The 22,463-nt window shown below is 40.2% G+C and overlaps 1 protein-coding gene across 1 annotated transcript in view; it reads right to left on the reverse strand.

Annotated features, from left to right (window-relative positions):
- Positions 1-642: 642 nt before the first annotated feature.
- SBNO1 (strawberry notch homolog 1) overlaps positions 643-22,463 on the reverse strand; it is a 58,363-nt gene continuing 36,542 nt past the window's right edge. The window contains exons 21-30 of the mRNA XM_082853754.1: positions 22,328-22,399; positions 21,757-21,856; positions 19,357-19,431; positions 18,529-18,675; positions 17,996-18,090; positions 17,803-17,895; positions 10,991-11,128; positions 10,244-10,320; positions 9,032-9,225; positions 643-7,464 (exon numbers count right to left, since the gene is read on the reverse strand). Coding sequence (XP_082709880.1) covers positions 7,322-7,464; positions 9,032-9,225; positions 10,244-10,320; positions 10,991-11,128; positions 17,803-17,895; positions 17,996-18,090; positions 18,529-18,675; positions 19,357-19,431; positions 21,757-21,856; positions 22,328-22,399 — 1,134 coding nt within the window. The 3' untranslated portion in view covers positions 643-7,321. The remainder of the gene's footprint in view (positions 7,465-9,031; positions 9,226-10,243; positions 10,321-10,990; positions 11,129-17,802; positions 17,896-17,995; positions 18,091-18,528; positions 18,676-19,356; positions 19,432-21,756; positions 21,857-22,327; positions 22,400-22,463) is intronic.

Here is a 22,463-nt window from a genome sequence, read left to right on the forward strand (position 1 = left end):
AGCAGTTCCTTATTAAACACTTAGTGAAGAAACATGAAATACAGGCACTTGGGCTTCCCTGGTGGCGCAGTGGTTAAGAATCCGCCTGCCAATGCAGGGGACAGTGTTCGAACCCCGGTCCGGGAAGATCCCACATGCCGCAGAGCAACTAAGCCTGTGCACCACAACTACGGAGCCTGCGTTCTAGAGCCCACGTGCCACAACTACTGAAGCCCGCGCACCTAGAGCCTGTGCTCCACAGAAAGAGAAGCCACCACAATCAGAAGCCCGTGCACCACAATGAAGAGTAGCCCCTGCTCGCCGCAACTAGAGAAAGCCCGCACACAGCAACGAAGACACAACACAGCCAAAAATAAATAGAATACATACAGGCACGAATTTCCACAAAAATTAGAAACTAAAAGGCTTTTCATCTGAAAACTAGAGGAGGACTGAGGACTACGGAAAGGACTACAGAAAGCACCCCACAGTGACTGGCACACGCTATGCTGTCTGCAGTAGTTTCCGTTTTGTTTTTTCTTAAGCAGAGCTCCAATCTTACGACTCACAGACTGGATGGCTGTGCACCATCAGGAACGAATTTTAAATAGGAAGCCTCATACCCCCAAGTCCTCCAACACTCTTGGCACCTTTCAGGGAGGACACCCCATGACCCAAGCCCCCCGGCCTGGGCACCCGGTGCTGACTCACTGAAGCTCTGCAGCAGCACGGACATTTCTGACTCTAACAAATGCTGGGTTGCATTTTCTCCACATCGTGAGAAGTCTTCTAGAATTCACTTAAAATAAAAAACCAACATAAAAGAAGTCCGAGCCCCCAATGGAAAGAAGCTCTCTAGGTGAGCGTGGTTGCCCTGACACAGCTTAAACGGGTGCTCAGAACCCAGACAAAGAAAATACACAGAGAAAAGCAGCATATTAGCCAGTTTAATTTATTTAAGAATCTTACAAAAAAAGGAAAAAAAAACAGAAAAACAAAAATCAAAAGACACAACAAAAAACCTAAATACAGAATTCATTACGCTTCATGGTTGATCGTTTTTACTTGCAAGGGTATAAAACCTCGCTAAATGCAGCCAATACATTTTTATTGCATGAGACCCAATTTTTAAAGTTACAAATCAAAACGGTCAGAACAATCGTTTCTGGACACTCGGTACTGTATTACCACGGAAGGCTGAAGCAGTGCAGTATCATCAGAACAGTGCGTACCCTTCATATACTGACGGACATTCAAAACAGAGTAGCAATATAAAAAGAGAGATTTTAAAAAAGAGAACAGAACAGAAACAACCAGAAGAGTTTACATCCACCTTTGTTTCAAATTGTCTTTGGATTCCATCATATGTTGTCTCAAGATGCACCATGTCAGATCAGTAAAGGAAGGAAGATCTATGCCTACGTATAAAAGTATCCTTTGCTCAGCAGAGGTAGAACCTGGCAAAAGTTTTATTGCAGAGATACAGCGTACCTCTTCCCACCTCTCATGGTTGATGGTAGATACAAGTGGTTATTGAAAAATAATATCAGTAGTTTGCAAATTCAGTATAAACCATGAACAGGATGATTTTTTCTGATGGAGGTGAGACTGCAATGTGCTACGTAGAAAAAAAGCTCTCTGCCCCGTAAAGTGGAAGTCAGAAAGAAGGCTGAAGCTTCTTTATCCTCTTCAGTGCCACAAATACTGTCACAGCAAGAAAGGCCCTCAGGACAGGGTGGACGGAAAAGCCAGGGAGTTCTCACTAAGGGGCCTGCGGACTGACCCTCAGCCCCAAGGAGGCCTGACCTGCAAGTATCAAAGAGAACTGACGTTCCCAGGTGGCACCCCTTGCTCGACTCTGCACTACAAGGGTGTAGTCTTAGCCTCATGGTGTCCTGACGGCTGCTGCTCCACGGGCGCCAGAGGAGGAAAGCCGGGCAGGACGTGTTGGGACAGGGATTCCCACTGGAGCTCTCCTCTGAAAGGCCCCGTTTCATGACAAATTAGGTTCCTAAGACTTACCTAAATGCAGACAACTTTTAAATTTCAGGAAGTCTACGAAGTTCAGTAATAACGAGAGAAACATGTACACAAATGAAGGCCTAAGAAAGGCTCACGGCTATCTTTCCTGAAAGTTAAGGAGGAAGATTTTCTTAAAAGTGCGAAATCTGTAATTAAAAACGCAATGTTGGCCTCCCTGGTGATGATTACCACCACTTTTGTGAGCCACCCCTGGGTCTGCCCTACTGGCAACACTAATCCAATCATTAAGAATGCCCTGATCCAGCTCAGCTCCTAGCTTTACAGCCAATCTAGTCAAGATCAATTCACCAGCTCACTGGTGGCAGGACAGCCCAGCAGATCCTACCAGCCAGTCCCTCCACAGTTAACTGGCTGTTCTACCCTCAGCACAGAATCAACCCTTGAGCTGAAGGCTCATGGAAGCCTCCACAGCAGTTGTGCTGCTCGATTCCGGAGGAAAACTGTCCCTTAAAGGACATTCTCTAATGTCACCTGTCAGCATGGATACCAGCATGTACCAGGTCTGTCTCCACTCCTGCTATAAATATCCTTAACTGGTGAGAGCAGAAGCAGATTACCCATGCTCACTGGAAAGTAAGCTTCTGATTGTTACTTGCAGGCTAAAAGTACACGCTGGACTTCTTAAAGAAACAGAAAATCTGCAGCAATAGCAGGTCATAAATCACTGTTCAGATCTGCAAGATTTTCCTCTCAGCTGGAAAGCCACAAGGATGAAGGATTTGGTGCAGGCCTGAAAAATTGCAAGGGTAGGAACAAGTCGGGTTTACTGAAGAGCAAGTTTGATCCCAAATGCACTGAAGAAGTTAGAGGAGCTTAAAGGAAGTCTTGGGAAGAAATTTTTTAGGTGAAAACATGAGGCTCACTATAGCTTCCAAAGAGCAACATAAATGAGCATAACTAGTCATATAATGACAGTATCAGAAATTGCACTCAAGTACATTCCCCCCAATACAATGCATTGCACACAGTAAAAATTTGTAATAAAAATGCAAAACACAATCAGGCATGTTGAAAAATATTAACACAAAACAGACATAGGAATTCTATGGCAAAGATGCAAAACCGAATTCTAAAATATATGAACAAATTCAACTAATAAGTTTTTCATACGTTTCTACATCCCAAAAAAAAAACAAATTGTAAGAAGCCCCCTATGGGAAGTCAAGAAAAGAATAAATAGGATTGAAGGGAGGAAGGAAAAGAGAAAAACAAGCTGGTGGCGTCCCAATTTACAAGAAATATTTACATTCAGAATTCAAAAAGAACTCAACATTTCTATATATACACATTATGTACATATATATATATAAGTACAGCATAAAATCAGAAGGTGGGTTTTGGATTTCACCTCAAGTATGCAGAAAAAAAATTACTAGCTAGCTCGAGTTGCAGGTATCTATGGATGTGTTTCCTTCACTTATATGCCCTTAAAAGACACTGCCTTTGTACTAGACAACTGGCATCCAATGAGGACTTTTTACAAATGGCTTTTGCTCGCAGCTGTAGCCATGACATGGACTGCCTGCTGCATATTCCAGCAGCAAAGCGTGCACAGTGAGCGTGCGAGGTGTGGTGTTAGCCAAGGAGACTCCAGACATAGAGGAAGGATAGTCAACAAATGCCTACTGTCCCTGGGATGCCTGCACTAACTGAACATCTGTTAACTGCATACTGGTCTAACAGCGACTCTTATGTAGCACCATTCTTAGAAACTATCAAATATCATTCAGGTACATTTTTATTTTATTTTTTCAGGTACATTTTTAAAATGAGAGTATTTAGATAGGGACCTTCCTCTTAATATCTAATCAAGAAAAGGACCCAAGTGAAAAACACTTTTCCTCTGCTCCTACTTTCATAAACTGAAATGCATCAATCATTTCTAATCTATTGCTTTTTTTCCCCTCCTGCTAAACTGGAAAGTGGAGGGGACTGAGGAAAGGCTCCCATTATACAACGGTAAGTGTCTGGTACCCTTTCTCGTCATGCCTGTTAGAAGTTGCTCTAATAGCATCACATGGAGATTAGCAAATGAATGCCCCAGTGGCTACAGCCAGAAACTTATGCTTCTAGAATATTATATACCCCTGGAGCTTGGTAATCTAGAACTTTCACCATTACAGATGAAGCAGAATACAAGTAAAAGGTTTACTGTTGCAACTCAAAAAGGTTTCTGAAGTGCTAGTTGGATTGGAATAAATATATATATATACATACACACACCACTACATTGCTTTGGATGCAGGTTCTTGCTAACTTATATACAGATGCAAAGAAAAGATACTGAAGAGTGTATCGGCAATTTAGCAGCAAAAAGGGAAAATTGCTTAAGATATTTACTTTTTCATCAAGTGTGTTTAAAAATACCTTATTAATACTTTTAGGAATTCATATCGTTGATAAATATCTGGATTATCCCACTAAACTGCAGCTTGTGGTAGGGAGGGTGCTAAATTAGGGGAACACTACCCCCCCGCCAATACCATCTGAGCAGCTCTGGACTCGGAAAGTGGTTTTCAGTACAATCGGCACTGTAAACTCTGAAAACACTAACGTGACTTGTAATCAAAATCTTTGTGCTCAGAGCCATATTGCTAAAAAGGGAGAAAAGGCATTACAGAGGCCAAATGGACTCACATCGGGTTCAACAAGGTCCCTGGGTTCAGACGTGGCATTCAGATCCTGAAATACAAGGATCTGTTGTACAGAAGTTAGCTGTTGTTGAGACTTGATTTTTTGACAGAGGAGGACCTTGAATGCTGGGTTTTCCCATGTTGACCAACCTAAAACTTGCTGACTTGGGTAAGGGCACAGTGTTAAAGGTCATGTGTTCACCTCCAGAGAGGAGGATGGGAAGCAGACTGCCAGCGCTCACATGCACACCACACCACACCACGATAAGCATGTGCACGTGGCACCTCGGCTCCCCATCCATTTACACGGCTGCCTTTCTGAGGTCTACTTTGAGAGTTTTCAGAGGCCTTATTTCTGGACTTTTTTTTAAAAAAGCAAAACAAAGCTGTTCTACAAAGAACAGAACATACATATATCCCCCTTTGTAACAAGATAGCTATTCCAAGAGCAAACATTACATCATAAATTGTGAGGGTCAACTAACTGCATGCTAAAGAATCCTCACACTGAAGCTGCTTGGAAAAAACCATAACCTGCTAAAAAAGATACTCCCACACACAAAAAAGGGAAGTTGGGCCAAGCCTCCAAGAGGGAGTCTCTTTTCCCCAACCCTGCCATTCTGTCTCACTGGAGGTAACAGGCTTGTTATGCTTCCCCCTCCACAGCTCTATTTCACCTTGGGATGTTGATGGAAGCTGACTGGGCTCCTGATTTAAAAACAGAAGAACTAACTGGGAAGTTCTGGTGCAGGTGGACAATTCTGCTCTTGACTGCCAGCTGGCTCTAGTGGCCCTAACAAGGGACATTGGTTGATATTCATATGGATCACTGCCTGAGATATAAGGACTAGACTGAGGATAAAAGTTGCATCCACTGGGCAAAATATGCCAAAGAACAGAAATTATTCTCAATTTGTTCCTTTAGGCGTCTAGAATAAATAATTCCAAAGAAAGAAAACTTATGGTAAACGTGACATAACCAAACTCAGGCTTGAAGAAACACAAGAGGATGACAGCCCTAGCTTTCCCATCACTTAACATATATCTCACCTAATTCTGCAATAAGTTTAGAAAGTTACAAAGGAGAACAGTTCAACTTGAGAAACTTTCAAAAGTACTATCATTTTACCCCTTCCTCAACACCATTTCAATTTTGAGGGGTAGGTTTTAAACCAAAATATAAGGCTACCTGGAATGTTGAGCAACACGCAAGTTCTGCAGCATCCCCATCACAGACTACTTTTGAAGGTGGTGAGGGCCTAAACAAGAGTCCACTTCTGCTTAGTATAATAACTTTTTATTTGACATCTACAAGATTGTGGTATCTTGCAGCTTTTGACCAGGTTTATACAATCTCAGTTTTTCAATAGTGCAACCTGTGCAAGCAAAAAAAAAAAAAGGAAAGGAAAAAAAAAAAGGAAACAAAAAGACCAATTGTCCCCTCACTTGTTTTTATAAACATCTATTATAGGCGAAACAAAACTTACCCATATTATAGATAAGTGTCTATTCACATTTGTACATTACCATTTTTAACAGCTTGAGATAAACTCTACAATGTCTTACAACACATTAAACAATATTCAAGTTACTGGGTAACAACAATAACAACAAGAAATAAACATACAGCAGAAGCCTCAAGTGTTTCCTCATTGTCTAGTTTACAACTCAAGTACGGTTTCCATTTTTAAGAGTGACAAAGCAAATTAAGATAACGAAGTAAAAAAAAAGGAAGATTGTTTGCAAGACGGAAGCCAATTTGTACTTCTTTCTAAAACTATCTTTAAGTTAAGAAAAATGTAATTTTAAGAAAAGCAGGCTTGTAGCCATTTTTGCAGCACACATTAGGAATACTATTAATACATTAAAATTAACTTTTAAGAGTTTTATCACCAAAAAATGTATGTACTCATTACCTTGACAAGAAACCTGGGGCAGGGAGAATGGGAGAAGGTGATTTCGCAGGGTTTGAAGCAATACCCAGGTATAAACACTATAAAAATGCAATAACCAATGCTGTACATCTACAAATGTTTCTCTCCGTTACTTGACTTCTGTGTTAATCTTGTTTACGCATGCTTTCAAAGACATGCACTGTCAGAACAAAAACTAGAAAAAGAACCTGAATGCATGATATGTAACCTTTCATTTCATGCTTTAATAAACCTATTGTTTTAATAAGTTGGAAAAAGAAACCAATATATATTTTCTCTATTTATAGACTCAAAACACATGCATCCGGGGATAAGTCCCACAGCAATGGCATGGATGTACTGCGTTAACCCTGAGCACTGTATAACATAAAAGTAAAGCCAGTTTGGGAAGTTCCAAGCATTTTTAAACCAATTATGGTTCGTAGCTTTTAACAAACTCACAAACAAACAGACTGACACACACGCGCACATACCCCTCTGCTCACCCAAAGTAAAAGCATACGGTAAGTACCATGGGAAAAGCACGAGGAAAGACATATGTACCACCATCGGCACTGCTGATTTTCAGTTTTGCTATCTATTCCAGGTTTGTCCTTATTCCCAAAAAAATTAACTAGAGAGAGAGCACAACTGAAAAAAAATTATAATTCTTTGGAAACTGTCCCTGATTTTTATGCAAATGATATGCTTCAACAGCATTTCATATACATCCATGTTGAAACCTGTCTGTTCTTATGCGTTGCTCAAATTGGCGATGCTCTGGGGGTGACGCTGCTGCCAGAGCTGTTTCTGCTGGACCGCAAGCTGTTGAGACTGGTCTGAAGTTGACAGGAGATTTATAAGAGGAGACACACAATTTGCAGGAATGATCAAACCTGCAATTAGAAAACAAGAATTTATAAAGGTTGCTTCCAGGAGAAACCACACTGTTTTACAGCTTCATAGTAAATTCCAAATGAAGTATAATATTAAGTTTAATGAATAAGACTCCACAAAAAAACTAAATGAACACCTAATAACTGAACTGGCCCCTTCAGAAGTAGCCCGATTCCTCAGCAGCATCACCCACAAATACCTGAGCACATGCATGTGTCTAGTGCAACACCATCTTCTTGCTGAAGCAACAGAAGGCCAAGTACAGTACCTTCCTATCTACTATCTTTGAAGCTCCACAAATGTATGCAAGCACCACCTTCTTTGGCATATACTAATGTACCAAAGAGACTACAAAATAGTGGCTGCAAATTCAAATGCGTACTGAAGCAGTAACTTCTAAGTGGCACAGTGTGGAAGTCAGCAAACTGGAGAGTATATATATCCTCTGTAAGGGAACTTTAACTCCTCCCATGTGGGAACAGGGGCTCAATGTTCCAACCTTCTCTGTTGTTGCTGCTGCTGCTGTTGTTTTGAAGAAGATAGAAATCCAGTCTTCTGATTTTTTTTAAATAAATTTATTTATTTTACTTATTTATTTTTGGCTGCGTTGGGTCTTTGTTGTTGCACACAAGGTTTCTCTAGTGGCAGCGAGCGGGGGCTACTCTTCATTGTGGTGCGTGGGCTTCTCACTGCAGTGGCTTCTCTTTGCGTGGAGCGTTGCGGAGCGTGGGCTCTAGGCACATGGGCTTCAGTAGTTGCAGCACGCGGGCTCAGCAGTTGTGGCTTGTGGGCTCTAGAGCGCAGGCTCAGTAGTTGTGGCGCATGGGCTTGGTTGCTCCACGGCATGTGGGATCTTTTCGGACCAGGGCTCGAACCCGTGTCCCCTGCATTGACAGGCAGATTCTTAACCACTGCGCCACCAGGGAAGCCCACGATCTTTTGATTTTTAAAAGTTGGCAACTAACTCAATTGAAATCTTGCAACCAAAAATACTTGAGGATCAAAAGAATGTCCATGGACTGACTAGCCCACAGGCTACCAATGTGCAACCCAGGATACAGAGAAAGGTTGTTGCAAAAGAAACAAAGACAATGCGACAGGGAAAGTGCAATAACTGGGTGGATTTCCGTGAGCCCTGTCATTGAGGGAACAGTGGGAGCGGCTAGCCTGGTCTCCCTTGCTCCCTGCAGGACTCCAGTCCATCCCCTGTGCACAGTGGCTTTGACTTCCATAGTCTCAATGTGGCACAATGAACATAAAGACTTCAGAGAATCCTTAGTCTTCATACCAGGGAGCCTGCACAGATGTCGACAGTGAGGGAGGGGAGCAAGAGCACCGAGGGCAGCATAAAATCACAACCACATCAGGATTTCAGCCAGAGCCAACTACACCCATTCAAAAGCTTAACTACTGTTTATCCTTTTAAGAACATAATATAAAGCAAGCTCTACCCCACCACTGGAATAGACAGATGCGAAGATTCTAAGATGTTAGAAGCAAAATAAGAAAAACACAGGACCTGATTTTTCTTCTCAAGGCTCAAACCAAAAAAAAATTAAAACTCACCTACAATCCGCTGTCCATCCTCTGTTCTTAGCCGAACTATCTGCATTTTCACGTTTGTGCCACTGACAGATGCGAGAACACCCTCGACTTTTGTCCAGACACTCAGTACTGAGCCACATAATACATAGTATGTGCGGCAACGAAGACCTATTTCACAAACTAATCCCAAACTTGCTTTTTTGCAATTGCCACGCCTAGGATAGATAATAAGGAAAAAAATGTATATGTGCGTGCACACGCGCACACACGCGCGCGCGCACACACACACACACACAAGGCCCACAAGGTCTACCCTAATTTCAAATGGAAAACGGCCTACCGTCATTTACCTTTACTGATAAAGTTTGTAGACTGCAGTCCTTCTGACATTGGATTATCCTGTCCAACTTAAGGTATCACTACTGATTTTAAAATTAGTTATTTCTTGGGCCTGACTCCCTTATAAAAGGGCTGATTTATTGGTCTTGATATCCATTTAAGCATTTGTCATTTTAATATCCATTAGTTTACTGTATTAATGTCAGTTTATAAAATAATCCTGCCAGTTATTTCCATAGTATTAAACTACCAACATACAGTTCTAAATCAGGTAAGTGGAAAAGCCCTCAGCAAATAAACAAAAGCAAATTTATCTACCTACATGTGTCTAAATAAAAACCTAGCTAAAATTCATCTATATCCTGTATCCCTTTTCAAAAAGTGGGCCAGATACTCCATTTTCAATGCCCTGAAATGAACATAATGACTTGAGAACACCTCTGGCTAGCCTAGTAGTATGCAGGATCAGCTCCAGGGCTCAACAACAAAGTTTCTAGTGCTGTTAACTATTTGAGGTACCTCTGTGGTTTCCTAGAAGTTCCCTAGCCTTAAAAATAAAACTGATTTGGGACACCAATAAAACTTTGGAGGAAGGAAAAAATAAAGGAAGGGAAGGAAGGAGAGGAGAAGGAAAAAGTCTCAACCCTAAGAATGAAAATTCAGTCCATGCTGGCAGACAACATTTGGTTGGAAGTAACAAAGCATCAGTGGGGAGACCTAAAACAGTGCATGGTCCAGAGACTTCCAACAAGTACCTCTGCTTAAAGAAACAACACCGAGCAATTGATAATCTGCTTGTGTACTTACAGGGACAGATAGCTAAAGAATGAAGGGGTGTTTAAATTAAATCTTGATCATACTTTGGAATATATGGTGAGAAAAATGAAAACTAACCAATAAGCATGAGTACAAGTATCTGCAGATGAATTATACTGATCTAACCAGTGGACCAGGGCATCGTCTGAGACTACCTGTGAAAATAAGACAAAAATTCCATTGAAAAGGTATTGTTTTAAACAAACTGGTTGCCTAATTTGGTCTCTAAAGCCAACTTAAAACCATCTTTATACAGAAAACATGGTCTTCACTACTGCTTGCATTTGAATGTTACCCATAAAGCTCTGCCATGAGGTTTTTCCATGTAATGAATATTTCAAATAGTTAACTTAATTATAATTGTTTGCAAGTGAAATGGCTAGGAATAATAGTAATATAAGGTAATACTAACAACAAAATAACATAGTAAAGTTAGGAAAAAGAGATATCACTGTTTTTCCAGAAATTATTGCAAAATATAAACACAGCAGTTCACAGTAAAACCAGGAGTTGGTGGGAAGGAATTTCAGTCTTGTACATCTTCCCTTTATTTAAAAAATTCTGATTTTTGTAGTTAGCACTATAGAAACTTCCTTTTCTGATAACATAAGCTGTTTCAAATAATCATCTTTAAGTTTCCTAACAGTTGATAACATTAAGACTGGGATATTAATTTAACAAGAGTTGATAAAACTTTTTCTGAAACAATTTTCCAGTAATCAAATAGGAAAAATTGACAATTTACATATAAACATAAACATAGTTGCAATATATTATTATAAAACAAGTATTTACACATAACATCATGTACAAATGGAAAAATACCTTCTTATATTTCTTTTTTAGATCAGCATAAATTTCTAATTTGAGCTGTTTCCCAGTATTTGGTCTATAAACTAAGAAAAGCTTCTTTTTAGGATTCACTTCTTTAACTAAGATGGCAGTTTTCTTGTTGTTTCTTATCTATTAAAAATAAATAAATAAATAGGTGAGAAAATATAAAGATTCAATACTGCACACTTTAAGACATGCTTGCTTTTTGCACCATCACATCACGATCAAAGCCAAATGAGTTTGTAAATACAAAACTGTGTGAAAGGAATAACACCTGCTGTGTAACCGACTTGAACAAGGTCTCACCAAAGTGAAGGTTAATGGACCTTATCTCTGAGGCAAGACAATCTTTAGAAAATTGTGTTGAGTAATAAGATTTAAAGCATGATGTCCAGTGGAGACAATTTTGCTTCCTCTAGTCCAGGAAACTGGACTCGCAGCCTCAACAGGGTCAGAGGTATGTGAGATAAGAATCTAGGTAGTGGGCAGGAAGGGTCTTCACAGGAAATAATTTTACCTCTACTGTATGTTACTCTCCTTCAAGTTACAATGAAATATATAACCTTCAAGATAATGCCTTTTGATCACCCACAGTCCTCTGAATTCATCTACTCCATCAGTGCTACAACCTATTCCTATGGTTGTGTGACGGTAAAATATCACATGAAATATCACAAATTCATCTGTAAACGGTAACGCTGTAACAGGAGAAAGCCAAATGCTGAACAAATAATACATAAATATGATGCAGAAGTGGAAGAAAACGATGCATTAGACAAACGATGGAACTTGTTTTATTTTAAAAATTTTTTAAAAGTTGGACTTTATGAGAGGAACCCTGAGATTTGTAAAAAGCCCCATTTAACGCAAGGAAAAATAAGATTGGGAAAATTAGTATTTCTTTTGAAGAATGGTGAACAATTTCAAAGCAACAGCCTCCGGAGCAAAACTGAAGGAAAAAGAAAAGTTTCAAAGGTATTTTCCCAGCTCCTCTACAAAATAAATCATTTGCTAAGCTACTACCTTTTTTAAATTTTATTTTATTTTTGCAGTACGTGGGCCTCTCACTGCCGTGCCCTCTCCCGTTGCGGAGCACAGGCTCCGGACGCGCAGGCTCAGTGGCCATGGCTCACGGGTCCAGCTGCTCCGCAGCATGTGGGATCTTCCCGGACCGGGGCACGAACCCGTGTCCCCTGCATCGGCAGGCGGACTCTCAACCACTGCGCCACCAGGGAAGCCCTACTACCTTTTTTTTTTTTTTTTTTTTCCTACTACCTTTTTATATTAAGGTAATTCTTATGCTGATAAAAGGACCTAATACTTTACTTTTCTCTTCATTGATACTAAAGATCCTTCGTCTTTTACTTGTTCAAATGATTTGAAACATTGTTTATATAATTACTGCAAAGTCTATGAAACAAAAGTTAAGTGAAAAATACATATAAAATTTTGTATCAGCTGATGTGAAATTCTCTAGCTAACTATACTTGAAGGCAGTGTTTAAAGCACATAGCAGTGTGATCTATCTTGACAGTGTCAGGTTAATTCATTGTAACTATAAAATAAATCATCACACTACAGTGGAATTAAAAGTGATTCTGACATGGCTTTCCTAATGTCAACACACGGTAAACACACTGCAAGTTGAAACTGCTTGCTGCTGAGGCGGCTCAATGAAGGAGGCTACAGCTTCTTGGAAGGACGTCTCTTCCAAGGTCCTCACTCTTCACAACCAGCTGCCTGTGGCCGTGCAGCAGAGAGTAACAAAGGACAACGCTACCACATCCTTTCACTCAAGGGAAACTGGTGGGGATCAGCATTTTCATCAAAACCTACCAGTGCCTCAATTTGGCAATAATTTCAAGTGAAAAAAATATAACCAGGCTTCCCTGGTGGCGCAGTGGTTGAGGGTCCGCCTGCCGATGCAGGGGACACGGGTTCATGACCCGGTCCGGGAAGATCCCACATGCCGCGGAGCGGCTGCGCCCATAAGCCATGGCCACTGGGCCTGTGCGTCCAGAGCCTGTGCTCCGCAACGGGAGAGGCCACGGCGGTGGGAGGCCCGCGTACCACAAAAATAAATAAATAAATAAAATAACCAATATCCTATAGGGACCAATCAAAATCCCATCCAAGGTCTCAAGAGAAATCTGAATAAAATCTAGTGAACTGTATCAGTATCTTGGTTGTGATATTATACTATAGGTTTGTAAAATGTTACCATTGGGAAAACTGGTGTAAAAGGAATTTCTCTGTATTATTTCTTATAACCTCATGAGAACCTACAATAATCTCAATAAGATTTTCAAACACACATACACACACATACATGCACAACTAGGAGCCAGATCCAGTTTGAGAGCTTTGCTATTGAATCAGAGACCAGTAAACCAGGTTTATGGACCAAATGGCTTGAGGCTCCTAAGCTTAAGAATAGTTTAAGGAAGGAAGGGAGAAAGTTTCTTAGGAAGGAAAGAAATCCATGCTGTTGAACCTAGGGTCAGGACAGGAATAAAAACCCAGACGTAGAGAACAGACTTGAGGACACAGGGATGGGGTACGGTAAGCCAGGACCAAGTGAGAGAGTAGCACTGACATATATACATTACCAAATGTAAAATACATAGCTAGTGGGAAGCAGCTGCATAGCACAGGGAGATCAGCTCGGTGCTTTGTGACCACCTAGAGGGGTGGGATAGGGAGGGTGGGAGGGAGGCACAAGAGGGAGGGGATGTGGGGATATACGTATACATATAGCTGATTCACCTTGTTATACAGCAGAAACTAACACAACATTGTAAAGCAATGTTGTAAAGCATTGTATACTCCAATAAAGATGTTTAAAAAAAAAAAAAGGAGAGAGAAGGCAGCAACTTAAACTCAGCCAAATCTGCTTGTTATCTTTCCCCTCAAACCTGATATGTCCTTTTACTTGTTCAGTTTTACCCATGCCACCCTAGCTAGAAACCTCAAGATAATACTAGAAGCCAAGAACAAAGCTGGGGGGAAAATCATTTTTCAGACTTTTAAGAACTAAACTTTTTCTCCTCCAGGATCTTCAAAAGAGTTTATCCTCTCATTCACACATAGAAAGAAGTAAGTGATCTTAAGATCCAGTGATGCCATTTCTCTGAATCTACTCTAGAGATACACTCACACAGGTACATAAAGAAGCATGTCCTTTGTAAGAAAAAAAATGGAAACAACCTAAAAGTCAATTAATACGACACAGGCTAAATAAACCATGGTATATTCATAACAGAATACCATGCAACAGCCACAATGAATGAAGTAGTCCTATAAGTATCAATACAGAAAGCACTCCAAGACTGATTGTTTAGTGAGAAAGGCAATTTAAAGAATGATCGATACTGTATCATAGAATTGGTGTAAAAAAAATAACCAACAACAAATCAACCAACTAAAACAGTAAATTGTTTCCTATGGCTACAATACATATGCATTAAATGCACAGAAAATGGTCTGGGAGAATAGACACAAAACTGGTAACGGTGGCTACCTCTGGGAAGGTGGGAAGGGACCGTGGCTGGAATGATGGTCAAAAAATTTAGTGCTATCTGTATTTAAATTTTTTCACAAGTGTAATAATGCATTCATGGGTACATAATTCAATTAAAGAATTTAAGAAAAAAAAATCCACAAAGAATAGTCAGCAGAGACCACATATTCTCTGCAAAACCTAAAATACTACCTGACCCCTGACATAAAAAATTTAGGGATTCCTGCTCTAGAGAGCTTATTTATGGTTTCACCCTGCCTGTGGCATCATCATATTTGGTCTCCTTTACGCAGTTCTTGAACCAGGTCTTCATTTACAGTTGGTCACTCCATAAAGGGCTTGGCCAAAAAGTTCGTTCGGGTTTTTGGTACCATCTTACTGAAAAACCCCAACGAACTTTTTGGCCAACCCAATATTTGCAAATAAAAAGTAAAATGTGCTACACACATACAAAGCACTATTAGTCACAAAAAGAAAGGAAGTTATGACACATTCTACAACATGGACGAACCTTGAAAACATTATGATGAGTGAAAGAAGCCAGACACAACTGTCACATACTGCACGATTCCACTTATATGAGGTACCAAGATACGCAAACTCACAGACAAAAAATAGATCAAAGGTTATCAGGCCAGGGGAAAGCTACTGTTTAATGGTGATGTTGGCACAACATTGTGAATATAATTAATGACACTAAATCATACACTTTAAAATGGATGAAATGGCAAACTTTGTTATATATTTTACCATAATTTTAAAAAGTTAACAAAATGTAGAGAACTTCCCTGGTGGCACAGTGGTTAAGAATCTGCCTGCCAATGCAGGGACACAGGTTCAAGCCCTGGTCTGGGAAGATCCCACATGCCGCGGAGCAACTAAGCCCGTGTGCCACAACTACTGAGCCTGCACTCTAGAGCCCATGAGCCACAACTACTGAAGCCTACATGCTGCAACTACTGAAGCCCACGCGCCTAGAGCCCGTGCTCTGCAACAAGAGAAGCCACCGCAATGAGAAGCCCGCGCACCGCAACAAAGAGTAGCCCCTGCTCGCCTCAACTAAAGAAAGCCCACGCCCAGCAATGAAGCCCCAACGCAGCCCAAAATAAAAATAATTAAAAAAAAATTTTTTTGACAGCAACTCTATCTCAAAAGAATAAGTAGCAGCATCTTTAAGATATCCAAGAAAAGAAAACGTGAACTAAAGATTTCATGTCTGGGCTTCCCTGGTGGCGCAGTGGTTGGGAGTCTGCCTGCCGATGCAGGGGACGTGGGTTCGTGCCCCGGTCCAGGAGGATCCCACATGCCGCGGGGCGGCTGCGCCCGTGAGCCATGGCCGCTGAGCCTGCGCGTCTGGAGCCTGTGCTCCGCAACAGGAGAGGCCACAACAGTGAGAGGCCCGCGTACCGCAAAAAAAAAAGATTTCACGTCTGGTAAAATTTGTCTTTCAAGTACAAAGGCACAAACTTACCAGCACGTAAGAATTCAGGGAGTAATGTTTCCACCATAAGCCCTTCCTGAATCTACTACATAATGGGCTTCAGACAAAATAACTAGAGAGATATTAACCTAAGGACTAGTGAGTGAGTGGTGAGCTTTAAGTATAAATTAATTACCTGTAGAACTAAGATTAATTAAGGGTTAAAAGAAGAGTATAGGGCTTCCCTGGTGGTGCAGTGGTTGAGAGTCCGCCTGCCGATGCAGGGGACACGGGTTCGTGCCCCGGTCCAGGAAGATCCCACATGCCGCAGAGCGGCTAGGCCCGTGAGCCATGGCCCCTGAGCCTGTGCGTCCGGAACCTGTGCTCCGCAACGGGAGAGGCCACAACAGTGAGAGGCCCGCGTACCAAAAAAAAAAAAAAAAGAAGAAGAGTATACTATATAATTGCCGTATGTTGACATGCAGAAACAGTATAACTATTTTTTAAATAGCATAAAGTAAGCTTATGCAAAAAAAGTTATTATTACAACAAAAATATTTTCAAAATACTGGGGCATAGTATCCATGATATTTTATCATCCTGTGTGCCCTGAAGAACAGGGATTATTAGTGTGGAAGAAAGAAGACCAAAATTTCAGAGAAGGGTCTTCCCTGGTGGCGCAGTGGTTAAGAATCCATCTGCCAATGCAGAGGACGCAGGTTCAGCCCTGGTCTGGAAAGATCCCACATGCGGCGGAGCAATTAAGCCCGTCTGCCACAACTACTGAGCCTGTGCTCTAGAGCCCGTGCGCCACAACTACTGAGACCACGTGCCACAACTACTGAAGCCCGCGCACCTAGAGCTCATGCCTCTCAACAAGAGAAGCCACCACAACGAGAAGCCCGCGCACCACAGAGTAGGCCCCAGTCGCTGCAACTAAAGAAAGCCCGCGCACAGCAATGAAGACCTAACACAGCCAAAAATAAAATAAATTAAAAAAAAAAAATCAGAGAAGAGATAAGATTAAAATTCCACATTTTTGTTTGTTTGTTTTTTTGCGGTACGTGGGCCTCTCACTGTTGTGGCCTCTCCCGTTGCGGAGCACAGGCTCCAGAAGCACGGGCTCAGCGGCCATGGCTCACGGGCCCAGCCGCTCCGCAGCATATGGGATCTTCCCGGACCAGGGCACGAACCCGTGTCCCCTGCATCAGCAGGCGGACTCTCAACCACTGCGCCACCAGGGAAGCCCCAAAATTCCATAGTTTTGATCAGGACAAATAAATATGCATTCATTTGTGTGTGCATATGTATATGTCTAAATGTAAACACGTACACACACGTGCACACACACACATACACACTCACACATCCTCTCTCCTTAGCTCTGTCCACAGGCAAATACTAAACCAATGAATGTAGTTACACTAATAACTGAAAACTGAATCTTGAAGACATAAAGCATTACTACGACTAAAGAAGGTCACTCACTATATTATGGAAAAAAAGGGTTCAATTTACTAATAATATGTAAACATTTTTTTTTTGCCCACACCACGCAGTATGCAGGATCTTAATTCCCTGACCAGGGATCAAACCTGTGCCCCCTGCAGTGGAAGTGTGGAATAGTAACCACTGGACCACCAGGGAATTCCCCAATAAGTAATAATTTAAAACTAGCATTTAATAATACTCCTCAAAACGTATTAAATAAAAATATATCACAATTACAGTGATAAATTATCAAAACACAGAAAGCTAAATACAATTGGAAAATCAGCACAAAGCGAACAGATAATTACAATGCTGGCAATGAAAACACATTACACATCTTAACAACTAACATTTAAGGGAAACAAGCCTTACTTGCAATGACAAATAAAAGCCATCATCTGGTCCTGTCAACTCAGCCCAAATCTTGGTAGCTTCCTCCCAGGACATTCCCCTCTCTACACTTATCTGTAAAAAAAATAATAATAAAATTTAAATTAAACTCACTTCGGAGAATGCTTACCAGAAAATGATATTATACTTGAATGTGCATGTTTTCTAAACTTACCGTGTATAACTCTACATGGCCAGAGGTTGAATATCCTGGAGTCAGAAACTTCTTAACATCACTTTTCCTCACTTTTTCATCTCCAGAACCAAGATCTTGAACAAGAAAAAGCAACATATAAGTATAAAAAAAATTTTTCATCAATAATACATATGACAGGCTTCCTTGGTGGCGCAGTGGTTAAGAATCCGCCTGCCAATGCAGGGGACACGGGTTCGATCCCTGGTCGGGGAAGATTCCACATGCCGCAGAGCAACTAAGCCCATGCGCCACAACTACTGAGCCTGTGCTCTAGAGCTCGCGTGCCACAACTACTGAAGCCCGTGCACCTAGAGCTCATGCTCTGCAACAAGAGAAGCCACGGCAACAAGAAGCCCAGGCACCACAACGAAGAGTATCTCCCACTTACTGCAACTACAGAAACCCCATGTGCAGCAAAGAAAACCCAATGCAGCCAAAAATAAAATTAATTAATTAATTAAAAAGAAAGAAAAAAAGAATACATAAGATGTTTTAAAAATTTCCCAACTTACCTAAGATTCCCATATCATATCTTCCATTTTTTTTGGCATTTTGAACAACTGCAGTAAGCGTGTCTGCAAAATACTGAAATAACGCATTCTGCTGATGCACCTCCATGCCCAAAATTCTATTTAAGAATTTTCCTATGTTGTTATAATCTGCAATGACAAGATTGTATGAAAGATTTAATGCATTCAAATGGCAATTTAAAAAATTTATTCATCTCAGCCTAGTAAGAGTCTCACTTTCTTCTCTAAGACTTCCCTCACAACTCCTGTACCGTTCCCAGAACAGGGCTATACTTCGACCACTTCTACCTCTAGCAATTAGCACGACTATACTACATGCTCAAAAGATGTTTGCCAAATTGAATTTTTGCATCTTCAGCTTCGCTTACTGAAGGTATGAATATAATTTAGCACAACAGAATGTTAGTTTTCCAACATCAAGTCTTAACCCATAAAGTTTAAGTGCTGTTAAGTCAGTGAAGCTCAACTTTGGCTGCACAAGTAAGAATGCCCAGGAGCTTCTGGAAAATTACCGATGTCTGAGCTCCTGCCCTGGCTTCAGTACTTTTTTAAAAACTCAACAGCTGATCATATACGCAACCTGGTTTGAGAACTGCTGCTATGTAGAGAGAATAGAGATTTAATTTCTTGAATAACCATAGTTATTCATAGCAAAAACCACCCAGAATGCTCTGTGAGCACTCAGTAATGAGGGATTGAGACCTAGAGACTTGAAGCTTCCCCTTCAACTTGACGAAAGCATAAACAACAAAATGGGCTATAATGATACAGCAACAGTTATGAACATACATACAAAAGTCATACCATTACCTTTATCTAGAGTAAGAATTCCTGAACGATCTTCTACATTTATCAGGCCAACTCCTATCAGTCCTTGTCGAACATCTGTAATAAAACAAATTTATAAAAAACCTTATAGCCCAGGGCTTCCCTGGTGGCGCAGTGGTTAAGAATCTGCCTGCCAATGCAGGGGACACGGGTTAGAGCCCTGGTCCGGGAAGATCCCACATGCCGTGGAACAACTAGGCTCGTGCGCCACAACTACTGAGCCTGTGCTCTAGAGCCCGCGAACCACAACTACTGGAGCCCGCACGCCTAGAGCCCATGCTCCACAACAAGAGAAGCCACTGCACCACTGCAGTGAGAAACCCACTCGCCACAACTAGAGAAAGCCTGCAAACAGCAACGAAGACCCAATACAGCCAAAAATAAAAATAAATTAAAACAAACAAAAAATAAACCTTATAGCCCAAATAACTCAATGAGCTGTTAACTGACTAATCAAATTAGATCAAATTCTAGCATATAAGACACAGTCTATGTATCTTCCATAGTTCCTATTAGCTGAATTAAATGGAACCCACAGCCCCTGAAGATCTTTAGACACTTCAAAATCCTAGAATACTCAAACCTCACATTATATTTTATTATTTCACTAAAATGTCATATCTTTTCAACAACAACCCTTGGCAGTGGAGATCCTTGGCTACAAAGCTGTCACCCACAGAATCTAAACAACTTCGAACATACAGCAGGATACTGATTAAATAATTTATATAAGGAAATAATCATGCTTCCTTTCCAAATGTTACCTATCAGTACTGACAAGGCGATGCAGAAGATAAGCAACGTGTATAACTGTCAACATGTTCTGAATTACGTTACTAAGAGGACAGTTTATAAAACTTTTAAAAAGTATTTGTGTCCAGGCTCTAACCCAGACTTACAGTAAAAAGGGTTTAAGAAAGAGAAAAGGATCAACAGGAAGCATAATTATATCCTATTTACACATTTATTTAATCAGCTAGACTGCTACATGCTCAAAATGTGTAGATTCTGCAGAAGATGACAACTCTGTAGCCAAAGAGCTCCAATGCAAAAAATCCTCATTTTGGGAATCCATCCTATGGGAGGAAATTCCTGAATAGAAGGATAGCTGCTATAATTCCAGCACTGTTTGTGATGCAAAAAAATGAAAGCCACTTGAACAGCAACAAGGGAAAAACTGTTACATAAGCTAGATGTAGAATATTACACAACTGTTAAAATATGTGTTAGTACTATAGCTATTGATTTGTAAGGGATGCCTGTGATGTACCAAGTGAGAAAAGTACGTTGCAAGTAATATTAACATGTTTTTTTTTAAAAAGCTCTGTGTTTAGACAAATGGATAAAGGTGTGTTAAGGCTGCCCCTGTTCAGACTGTCAACATTTGTTAACCTCAGCAGGTGAGACTGGTAGGTAGCAGGTAGTTAAGGAGAGGGTATGGGCTCCTCATTATTCACTTTTAGATTGTTTTCATCACTTATAATGAATAAAAAACATGTAATTTTTTAGAATTAGAAATAAATTGGGGAGTTGTTTTTGACAATCCCTCCAATGACCAAATAAAAAGAAAGTAAGAGGGAATGAAAGGGAAAGGGAGAAAAAGAACAGGGCCAAGACTTAATTGGTTTTTTGTTTTGTTAAATGCCATCAGTGATTATAAGCACCCCTGCCAGCTATGTCAATATGGACTGTTACCAACACTAAACATGGGTTCAATTGGAAAGGACTTCCTAGTAAAAAATGCTAACTCTATAAGGATAATGTTTCAAATACCTTACATCTGTTTATTTTCCAAAATATTTTCAGTTTGCTGAACTACTGAAATCACCCAGACTACTAATATTAATGGGGTAAAATCTATTCTTCAGATTTGCAAGATACATCTAAGAATTTCTATAGCACTACTTAGGACTTTTTTTAAATATAAAAATTTCTAAATACACACAAATGTAAAGAGAATATTCTACGGACCACAGGTACCCAGCACCCAGTTTTAACAACAGTTAATACACGGCCAGTTTTGTTTTATCTGTACCTCCACTAGCCCCCACAGATTATTTACCTAGGTACTTTAAATTTTAAAAGCTATTTGGCATAGTCATGTTCAAATTAATCTAACAAAACCATTTTTCCTCTAGTAATCTAGTATTAAACAACATGCAACGAACTCTATCAACAGTAAAAACACGTCACCTGAATGAAATTTAATAAATCTACTGCTTATTATAAGACATCAATTTAGGTGTCTGTTAACTATCAATTTCTAAATTTTATACATTTTATGTCCAAAGAAAACTAAAAACAACAGCACATGTTAGAATGAGTTTTGTACCTTCTTGTCAGTACTCATTTTCCTTTGTTATGATTATTTTTAAAAGTTACCTTTAAAGAATTCTCCAGGATAGTCTGGAGGTGGTGATACCATAGGAGAATCTAGGTTTACAATGGATTTCATGACAATTTCTAAAGCATTTCTTCCATACTGCAATAAAAACCAAATAAATTTAACAAGTTTCAGCATTTGGATACTCTTCAATCACATGACCAAGTGAATGCTATAAAAACTATTATTGTACCAAAGAATCAAAAATAGCAGGACTCAATTATTTTTATATATTATTTTACACTGCCTAGTGCCTCATTCACACCTTTGTACACAGCAGGCATTCCATAAATAAACAACTTTCTTTACTTCTGGGAACTCACACTTCATTCATCCACAAGTATTTATTATAATCTTATTTTCCAATAGGAATGAGAAGATGATTATATTGCACAGTTGATCACCAAAGATCTAACTGCCACGTGTCTTATAGGACTAGCCATGACTTTATAGCAAAACCATAAGAGGAGACAGCTTTAAGTTTTAAACAGCAACCACTTTCCCTTTCTGTTCCTTACAGACACCATACACTGCAATCATTTTTCACAGATAGTGAAAGCTGAAATGTACCTTATTATCAAAGTTGAACCTACTCAGATCTCTGGATTCTGTTGCTCTTCTGTCTCCATGTGTAAGCGCACCCTATCCAAACATAAAATCTCCAATCAAGGCACAGAAGACAGGTTAACATATATCATCTTTTACA

Source organism: Leucopleurus acutus (assembly GCF_964270905.1).
Source record: "Leucopleurus acutus genome assembly, chromosome: 13".
NCBI classification, from domain to species: domain Eukaryota; kingdom Metazoa; phylum Chordata; class Mammalia; order Artiodactyla; family Delphinidae; genus Leucopleurus; species Leucopleurus acutus.